This window comes from Ictalurus furcatus, chromosome 22 (assembly GCF_023375685.1).
Source record: "Ictalurus furcatus strain D&B chromosome 22, Billie_1.0, whole genome shotgun sequence".
In the NCBI taxonomy this organism is placed as follows: domain Eukaryota; kingdom Metazoa; phylum Chordata; class Actinopteri; order Siluriformes; family Ictaluridae; genus Ictalurus; species Ictalurus furcatus.
Window position 1 is genome coordinate 20,463,282 of NC_071276.1, and position 10,000 is coordinate 20,473,281.

Below are 10,000 nucleotides of genomic sequence, written 5' to 3' on the forward strand. Positions count from 1 at the left end.
GTTGGTGTGTGGTAGTGTGTGTGTTGGTGTGTGGTAGTGTGTGTTGGTGTGTGGTAGTGTGTGTGTGTGTGGAAGTGTGTGTTGGTGTGTGGTAGTGTGTGTGTTGGTGTGTGGTAGTGTGTGTTGGTGTGTGGTAGTGTGTGTGTTGGTGTGTGGTAGTGTGTGTGTTGGTGTGTGGTAGTCTGTGTGTTGGTGTGTGTTGGTGTGTGGTAGTGTGTGTGTTGGTGTGTGGTAGTCTGTGTGTTGGTGTGTGTTGGTGTGTGGTAGTGTGTGTGTTGGTGTGTGTTGGTGTGTGGTAGTGTGTGTGTTGGTGTGTGGTAGTGTGTGTTGGTGTCTGTGGTAGTGTATGTAGAGCATGTTAGTGTGTACGTTGGGGGTGTTTGTTGGGTGTGTGTCGGGGGTGTGTGTCGGGGGTGTGTCAGGGGTGTTTGTCGGGGGTGTGTGTCGGGGGGGTGTCGGGGGTGTGTGTTGGGGGTGTGTGTCGGGGGTGTTTGTCGGGGGGGTGTCGGGGGTGTGTCAGGGGTGTTTGTCGGGGGTGTGTGTCGGGGGGGTGTCGGGGGTGTGTGTCGGGGGTGTGTGTCGGGGGTGTGTGTCGGGGGTGTTTGTCGGGGGTGTGTCGGGGGGGTGTCGGGGGTGTGTCAGGGGGGGGGTGTCGGGGGTGTGTCAGGGGTGTTTGTCGGGGGTGTGTGTCGGGGGGGTGTCGGGGGTGTGTGTCGGGGGTGTGTCGGGGGTGTTTGTCGGGGGTGTGTCGGGGGGGTGTCGGGGGTGTGTCGGGGGGGGTGTCGAGGGTGTGTCGGGTGTTTGGAGCTTTAAATGATTCTACTGGTGTTTTCTTTGCCTCTTGATCTTGCAGCAGCTGAAGCCCTGCAGTTTCTCTATAAATAGATCTGCATTAGGTTTAGCTGGACAAGAATCAGATCTCAGTGCCGTTTATTCTGATCCGGAAACCCTGTGTGTGTGTGTGTGTGTGTGTGTGTGTGTGTGTGTGAGAGAGAGAGACAGAGAGAGAGATTTAATTAGTTTATTGGAAGGATGTGTGTGTGTGATCTTGGTACTGATTCTCCTCTGTATGTCTGAGAAAAGTGGGCTTGTTAGTCTTTGAGATATGGTGTGTGTGTGTGTGTGTGTGTGTGTGTCGCTGTCTGTCTGTAACCGGAGCTTTGATTAGCGAGAGCTCTGCGTCTCTGCTCGTTAGTGCACACTGCAGGTCGCGAGGTCACTGAGATGACAGAGACGGAGAGAGAAACTCTCAGACTTTCACACTTCATTTCTGGGTTTATATTTCCAAAAAAGAGTGTGTGTGTGTGTGTGTATGTGTGTGTGTGTGTGTGTGTGTGTGATAGCTTGTTTAATAAAAGGCAAGTGCAAGAAAAAATGAATAGTTTTTGTTCTTCTGCTTCTGAATGCAGCACACAGACATGGCGGAGAACAAGTTCCACCTGATGAAGATTGAACGTTCTCTCGAGGTTGTGGACCTATAGACTGGTTCTCACCGACCATACTGGTGCTCTTGAATGGTTTTGGGTTTATTAGCTGATCAGACTGGTTCTAGTTGGTCAGGGGGGGCTCTAGTTGGTTCTAGATAATAATCATTAGGCTGATAGGAGGTCAGACTGGTTCTAGCTGGTCTGGCTCATCATGCTAATTGTCAGGATGGTTCTAGCTGGTCATCTAGGTTCTGTTCAGTGAGAGCTAGAGTAGGAGGTGGATATACATAAACAGTGATTGTTTTTTTTTTAGAGCAGAAACAGTTTGTGGTTCTAATGTAAATAAATTTAATGTAAATAATGAAAAATAAAGTCTCAGAAATCCTCAGGAGTCGGGGTGCAGCGGTTTAGTGTAACGTCGACGCCACGCCCCTGATCCACACACTTGCTGTGTGTAAATTTCCTAATTATCTCTGTGTGTGTGTGTGTGTGTGTGTATGTTCTGCAGATGACTCTGGGGAAGAGGAACCCACGTCACGCTCGGACCGCAGTGAACTGCAGGGGGCGCTGAAGACTTTGGCGAGTAAGCTGGACGATCTGTGTACGTGTAACGATCTGATAGCGAAGCACGGCGCGGCGCTGCAGCGTTCTCTCAGCGAGCTCGAGGCTCTGCGCGTCCCCGTCGAGGGCAGCGAGAAGATCAAGGCCGTGAACGAGAGAGCCACTCTGTTCCGCATCACCTCCAATGCTATGATCAACGTGAGTGTACTGCGCCGGGTACTAGAACCACAGTAGGGTTCTCTCTAGGGTTCTATCTAGGCGTTATCACTGATCCGGTATTTACAAGTCTGCATGTGTTCCGTCCGTAAAGGAACAGCTTGAACAACATGAAATAAGGGAATGCTGTAGATGTATAGACCTGAACCGCGCGTGCGTGTGTGTGTGTGTGTGTGTGTGTGTGTGTGTGTGTGTGTGTGTGTGTGTGTTCAGTAGTTTATTGCTCATTGTGGTGTTTCAGCGTGATCAGTCAGCGTAGTGATGAATGCACTGAGAGATTTTAGTGGACGTGGCGTTTATCTTCCTCTCGGCTGATGGATGCGGCGGAGGTTCTGTTTAACGGTTCCTAATCAGAACTCTCCTACACGCAGCGCTGGAACTTTTACATTTTTACATTCTTTCTGTCTTCTTCCCTTTTTTTTCTTTTCTTTTTGGAGTCTTTTATTTCACTCTTTATTTCTCTTGTATAACGTGTCTACTGCGACTCGTAGCTTTACGGACTGGTCAGATTCCCTCGGGTAATTATAACTTCAGTGTTGAAATAAATAAATAAGTGAACCCTTTAATGCATGATGACGCCATATGGAAACAAGTCATTCATCTCCAGTATTTCAGTAGGTGATAACACAGACATACTACTTGCCTATGTAACAGGAAAAAGACCGCGTTAACTTCAACATAACGAAGTAAAAATGTCACATGACCAGGAATGCGCCGTTCGCACTTCCTGTTCTGCAGTCACATGCCATGGTGAAGGTCGTCCCAGAAATCTCAAAATATCATTAATGTTTCAATAATTAGGCAAAAAAAGGGGGAAAATGACTAAAAAAGGAGAAAAAACCCAACACTATCTGAGATAAATGAACATTCATATTTTTTTGTTGATATATTTTAAGTGTTCTTTTAAATGGTGAAATGTAATCGTCGCCGTACGGCAACAACATGTGATTTTTTTACATTCAAAGTAAGAAAAACTGTCATTTCAGACATTTTGCACCGTTTTTTAAAAAATGTTGTGTTTCAAGAGAAAGAATGAAGAATTGAAAAGACAGAATTAAAAGGATACGTTTGATCTAATATGTGTTTATAATAGGATTATAAGAGTGAGGACATCCATACACTTTTTACATTTTTACATTTTTACTGTAACTTTGACATGTTCACTAGGTGCAAAAAAAACCTCTGCAACTTTACAGTCTGGAAAACGCAGTAATTGGAATTGTGATCCTACATTTTGTGTTATTCTTTTACCAACTAACCCTCGTCCCCCCATCCCCCCCCCCCAAATTAAAAGACGAATATACAGGGGGACAAAGAAATGAAACGTTTCTGGATGTAGTGTGGGAGTCAGCAGGTCCGGTTTTGGCGCCGTCTGCCATTTTCCCAACCCGAGTGTGACATCACAAACAAAATGGCTGCCGCAAATGTTCGATTTTTAACTCGTATCGGACATGTAGTGACTGGAGTAAGCGTCCTGATTAACACGTGGTCAGATGGACAGTGTTAACACACACACACACACACTCACACTCGAAATCTCATACACACACTTTCTCACTCTCTCACACTCTCACACACACACACACTCTCACACACACACTCTCTCTCACACACACACACACACACACACACACACACAGACCGATAGACGTTAAGTAATTTCCCGTGTGCTGTGAAGTCACAAGCAGTGTGTGTGTGTGTGTGTGTGTGTGTGTGTGTTCAGATTCTCAGCAGTAAAATGTGGAAGCGGCTCCTGAGCAGGATTTTTGTCTTCACAGCAGCTTTCTCACACACAGACACACACACACACACACACACACACTCTCTTATATATGGCACTTTAGATCAGCTCAGGTCATACACAGAGGTCCAGGTGAGTGTGTGTGTGTGTGTATGTGTGTGTGTGCGTGTGTGTGTGTTTCTGTCTGAATATCTGCTTCCTTATTATTTAAATATTTTACGTGTATTAATGTCTCTAACTAAAATAGTGATAGATATAAAGTACTGAGACAATGTCTGCTGTACACTGTGTATATTAGTGTGTGTGTGTGTGTGTGTGTGTGTGTGTGTGTGTAATGTCTGTATACATGTTAGATGTGTAGATTTGTGTTTTTGTATGATTTTGTCTAGTGAAGAAGTTTACACATGCTGCAGTATTAGCGGTCAGAACACAGATCATCAGAACATCACCATGTGATCAGGAAGTAGAGACTCAGACAGGAAGTGGCCGACACAAAGCTGATTTACTCAGGAGTCATAAAGTTATAGAGCACCGATTCATAAATAGACCTGATTCACATTCAGTTACCGGAGAAAGAAAGAAAGAAAGAAAGAAAAAGACTTGAAAGAGCGAAAGATTATATGAGGAAAGAAAACCGAGAGATGGTTATAGAAAGAAAGAAAAAAAAGAAAAAATGGAAAGAACGAGTGAAGAAGGATGTCGAGAGAAATAGAAAAAAAGAAAGTAGTAAGAAAATGAAAAATAAAATCAAAAGAATAATGAAAGAACGAGTCAGTGAGAAATAGAAAGGAAAGAGTGAAAAAGAATGAGATGAGAAAAAAAGAGAAAGCAGAAAAGAAAAAGAAAAAAACAAATGGACATTAAAAAGAAAGTAAAATGACAGTGTAAGAAAAAAGAAAGAATGTGTGCAGCAGAGAAAAGAATGTAAAAAATAAAGAGAGTGAAGAAAAAGATAAAAAGAGAAAATAAGAAAAAGAAAGTCATGTATTTCTCTGTAATCTATAGTAACCTCTGTGTGTGTGTGTGTGTGTGTGTGTGTGTGTGTGTGTCCTTTCGCTTCTGCTTTGGTGTGACTCACTGCAGTGTTTAGTCATATCTGAATCATCAACAAGTAAAAACAAAGTGTGTACATCAGAGAAACAGAAACAGCTTCACTCTCTGGACCTTCATCAGTGCTGTAAAGTGCCAAAAGATCTGTGTCATAGTCTCATAAAGCACTGTAAAGTGTCAGTGTTGTAAAGTGTCAGTGTTGTAAAGTGTCAGTGTTGTAAAGTGTCAGTGTTGTAAAGTGTCAATGCTGTAAAGTGTCAGTGCTGAAAAGTGTCAGAGTGTCAGTGTTGTAAAGTGTCAGTGTTGTAAAGTGTCAATGCTGTAAAGTGTCAGTGCTGAAAAGTGTCAGTGTGTAAGTGTTGTAAAGTGTCAATGCTGTAAAGTGTCAGTGTTGTAAAGTGTCAGTGCTGTAAAGTGTCAGTGTGTCAGTGTTGTAAAGTGTCAGTGTTGTAAAGTGTCAGTGTTGTAAAGTGTCAATGCTGTAAAGTGTCAGTGCTGAAAAGTGTCAGTGTGTAAGTGTTGTAAAGTGTCAATGCTGTAAAGTGTCAGTGCTGAAAAGTGTCAGAGTGTCAGTGTTGTAAAGTGTCAGTGTTGTAAAGTGTCAATGCTGTAAAGTGTCAGTGCTGAAAAGTGTCAGTGTGTAAGTGTTGTAAAGTGTCAATGCTGTAAAGTGTCAGTGCTGTAAAGTGTCAGTGTGTCAGTGTTGTAAAGTGTCAGTGTTGTAAAGTGTCAATGCTGTAAAGTGTCAGTGCTGAAAAGTGTCAGTGTGTAAGTGTTGTAAAGTGTCAATGCTGTAAAGTGTCAGTGTTGTAAAGTGTCAGTGCTGTAAAGTGTCAGTGTGTCAGTGTTGTAAAGTGTCAGTGTTGTAAAGTGTCAGTGCTGTAAAGTGTCAGTGTGTAAGTGTTGTAAAGTGTCAGTGTGTCAGTGCTGTAAAGTGTCAGTGCTGTAAAGTGTCAGTGCTGTAAAGTGTCAGTGTTGTAAGGTGCTTTAAAGTGTGAGTGTCAGTGTTGTGAAGTGTCAGTGTTGTAAGGCACTGTAAAGTGTCAGTATTGCAAAGCACTATAAAGTGTCCGTGTCAAAGCGTTGTATAGTGTCAGGGTTGTAAAATGTCAGTGTTGTAAGGCGCTGTAAAGTGTAAGAGTCAGTGTTGTAAAGTGTCAGTATTGTAAAGCATTGTAAAGTGTCAGTGTCAGTATTGCAAACACTGTAAAGTGTCTGTGTCAAAGCATCGTAAAGGGTCAGAGTGTCAGTGTTGTAAAGCGTTGTAAAATGTCAGCGTGTCAGTGTCGTAAAGAGCTGTAGAGTGTCAGTGTTGTAAAACTGGTAGTGTCCGTGTCAAAGCGTCGTAAAGTGTCAGAGTGTCAGTATTGTAAAGCTGGTAGTGTCCGTGTCAAAGCGTCGTAAAGTGTCAGAGTGTCAGTATTGTAAAGCTGGTAGTGTCCGTGTCAAAGCGTCATAAAGTGTCAGAGTGTCAGTATTGTGGTAGTGTCTGTGTCAAAGCGTCGTAAAGTGTCAGAGTGTCAGTATTGTAAAGCTTTGTAAAATGTCAGAAAGTGTTGTAAAGTGTCAAAAGGTGTCATAGTGTCCAAAAAGTGTCAGTGTCCTATGATCGTAAAGTGTCAGTGTCAGAAAATGTCAAAAAGTGTTGGATAAATGAAGTGCTGTTGCTAATGCTAAGGTCATGAGTGTTTGCAGGGTGTGTGACATGCAGGAGATTCCATGCAGAGTAACACTATTAGGTCTGGCTTTTTCCAAGGTTGGTTATTATTATCAAAGGGGCGTGACTTATGTGTTTGTATTTGCCGATTATCCAAAGCCATATGAGACACAGGACACGACTGAGCAGTTGAGGGTTAAGGGTTTTGCTGGGACTTTTCGATCAGTAGCTCAAAGCGCTAATGTGTATGTGTGTATATTCCTTATGTGTATAACAGTAGCTTTGGCTCCTCGTAGAAAAAAGCCCCACCTCCTCGTATCTGACGTGAGTTTGTGCCTCCGCGTGTCAGGCATGCCGTGATTTCCTGGAGCTGGCCGAGAGCCACAGCCGCAGATGGCAGCGAGTCCTGCAGCATGAGCGAGAGCAGCGGACTCACCTGGAAGAGACGATAGAACAACTGGCCAAGCAGCACAACAGCCTGGAGAGAGCGTGGAGGGAGGCACCGACACACACCTCTAACACACCTGACACCACCTCCACACACACCGGTCAGCATTAAACCATCTGTCTTTCTGTCCAGGTCTCAGTCTGACATGCAGAAGTATTTACCCACACTGGAAGTTTTGCGTGTTGTATAGTGAAGCATGGTGGTGTTAGCATCATGTTCAGTCTTACTCCTCTAACTCCTCAAAATCTGCGTTCTTCTTGGAACAAGTGTATTTATATTTTGAGGTTGCATGGTTGTAATCTATATCGACACCCCCCCCCACACACACACTTCAGAATTATGGGATATTTAGTGTAGATTCATGACTTAAAATCCCAATTAAAGTGTGACACTACAGAATGAGGAAAAGTTCAAGGGGGGTGAATACTTATGCAATGCAATGTAGTTATTTTACATTTAAAGTTTCAGGAACTACAGTAGGAACTAAGGGTACCGCATGGTGATGTGTGTGTGTGTGTGTGTGTGTGTGTGTGTGTGTGTGTGTGTGTGTGTCCTGTAGGAGTGAGTGAGAGGTCCCGGAAAGAGGAAGCGAGTGATGAAGATGAGGATACAGAATATTTCGACGCCATGGAGGATTCGCCCGCGTTCATCACAGTGACGGCTACAGACGTCTCTCAGCATAGGTCAGAGTCTCTACAATTCTGAACTGTTGCTCTGCACTATGTATTGGCACCCTCTACCCCATCGGGTGTACGAATCATTCCTTTAGGCGTAATTAACATCAATTAATGAGCCAGTTTAATGTAATTCAGTAAAATAAAAGGTGAGGACAGATCATCAGCGTAATTGCCGAGACAGAAGTAATAAACAAATAATTCGAATAAATTAATTCTATAAATAAATAATATATATTAAATAAAAGTAATATTTATAGATTATTATAATAATAGATTATTAAATTAATGATAAATTCTTACGTTATTACTACAATGCACTACTATGTACTTGTATAATAAGTGTGTGTGTGTGTGTGTGTGTGTGTGTGTGTGTGTGTGAGACAGGCGTTCTCAGAGTAATCTAAGTGGTGCCAGCGGTGGGCAGCCCAGTGACTGGAGCCTGGAGCAACATGTGAGTGTTTATGAGAAATAAAGGCCAGTGTTTAAGAGAATGTTTATGACAGATACGGTTTCATTGTAATTTGAAACAGCAGTAACTCTCACTGACTCTACAGCCTCTCTCTCTCTCTCTCTCTCTCTCTCTCTCTCTCTCTCTCTCTGTTGTTCTGTTTCCCCATGTCTGTGTCTCAGTCGTCTCCGAGCTGTAATGATTTATCAGGGAGGGAGGTGCAGACACGCAGGAGGAGGCGGAGCCGAATCCCAGACAAGCCCAACTATTCGCTTAACCTGTGGAGCATCATGAAGAACTGCATTGGCAAAGAGCTCTCCAAGATCCCCATGCCTGTGAGCCTCAATGCTGCCTCCACACATGCCTCCGAACTGCCTCTACTCTGCCTCCACACATGCCTCCAAACTGCCTCTACTCTGCCTCCACACATGCCTCCACGCTTCCTCCACACCAGCCCCACCCTGCTGTAAAACTGCCTCCATACTGCTACAATACCACTTTCATACTAACAGATCTTGTCCTTTCTCCACCCCTTTTCCGAACCTTCTTCCCTTCCCCAGGTGAACTTCAACGAGCCCCTCTCCATGCTGCAGCGGCTGACGGAGGATCTGGAGTACAGCGAGCTGTTGGATAAAGCGGCTCGCTGCGAGAATTCTCTGGAGCAGATGTGTTTGGTGGCCGCCTTCTCCGTCTCGTCCTATTCCACCACCGTCCACCGCACGGCTAAACCCTTCAACCCCCTGCTGGGTGAAACGTACGAGCTCGACCGGCTCGACGACTACGGCTACCGCTCCCTCTGCGAGCAGGTTACACTTCTCTCACACACACACACACACACACACACACACACACACACGAACTGGAGACTGACAAACACCGCCCTCTACTGGTGGCACTATAGACCATCTTATAATTCCCTGTCCGTTTCTCTCAGGTCAGTCATCATCCTCCGGCTGCGGCGCATCACGTCATCTCACAGCGAGGCTGGACTCTGTGGCAGGAAATCACCATTGCTAGCAAGTTCCGTGGAAAATACCTGTCCATCATGCCCCTGGGTGAGAGACTCCGCCCACTTTAACAAACACAGCTTGTGTGGTACTTAACTCTCGTCAGGTTTCATACGTGTTCATCGCTTCATCACATTATTCCTCAGTGTATGGTGTGACTCAACACCAGCATCAGAATCAGGTAGGGGGCGTGGCCTAAAATTGGAAGGTGGGATTGTGCGTTTTGATTAAAGTGCTTTTAGTTTCTCGCAGTTTTTTCGTCGCTCTTGTGAAAATCTAAAGAAGCAAACGACGGGTTCCTAAACACCTCTTGGTTCTTTAGGTGCCATCCACCTGCAGTTCCATGCGAGCGGGAACCACTACGTGTGGCGTAAGGTGACCTCCACCGTGCACAACATTATCGTGGGCAAACTGTGGATTGATCAGGTCTGCGCTCTCACTGCTCCACTCAATCCAAACACCGCACCTAATCAGATTTACATTCCATTTAATAGTCTTTATTATTATTATTATTATTATTATTATTATTATTATGGAATATCTCCTACTCCAACATCTTTAATATTTGCCCTTTAACCTCCATCTTGTTCTCAGTCGGGGGACATCGACATTGTGAACCACAGAACCAAAGAGACGTGCCAGCTTAAGTTCTCTCCATACAGCTACTTTTCAAGGGAAGTTCCACGTAAGGTTAGTTTCCAGGCAGGTTTACACATTTTCCTGTTGAACATCTCCAATAAACACCAGCAGCAGCTTTCTCCAACCAAT

The 10,000-nt window shown here is 44.4% G+C and overlaps 1 protein-coding gene across 3 annotated transcripts in view; it reads left to right on the plus strand.

Annotated features, from left to right (window-relative positions):
- osbp2b (oxysterol binding protein 2b) overlaps positions 1–10,000 on the plus strand; it is a 51,254-nt gene that overhangs the window by 32,361 nt on the left and 8,893 nt on the right. For all 3 annotated transcript variants that reach the window (XM_053610749.1, XM_053610750.1, XM_053610752.1), the window contains 9 exons: positions 1,936–2,186; positions 7,002–7,200; positions 7,660–7,783; positions 8,162–8,228; positions 8,408–8,560; positions 8,786–9,031; positions 9,160–9,280; positions 9,555–9,658; positions 9,827–9,922. In XM_053610749.1, the coding sequence (XP_053466724.1) occupies positions 1,936–2,186; positions 7,002–7,200; positions 7,660–7,783; positions 8,162–8,228; positions 8,408–8,560; positions 8,786–9,031; positions 9,160–9,280; positions 9,555–9,658; positions 9,827–9,922 (1,361 nt within the window). The remainder of the gene's footprint in view (positions 1–1,935; positions 2,187–7,001; positions 7,201–7,659; positions 7,784–8,161; positions 8,229–8,407; positions 8,561–8,785; positions 9,032–9,159; positions 9,281–9,554; positions 9,659–9,826; positions 9,923–10,000) is intronic.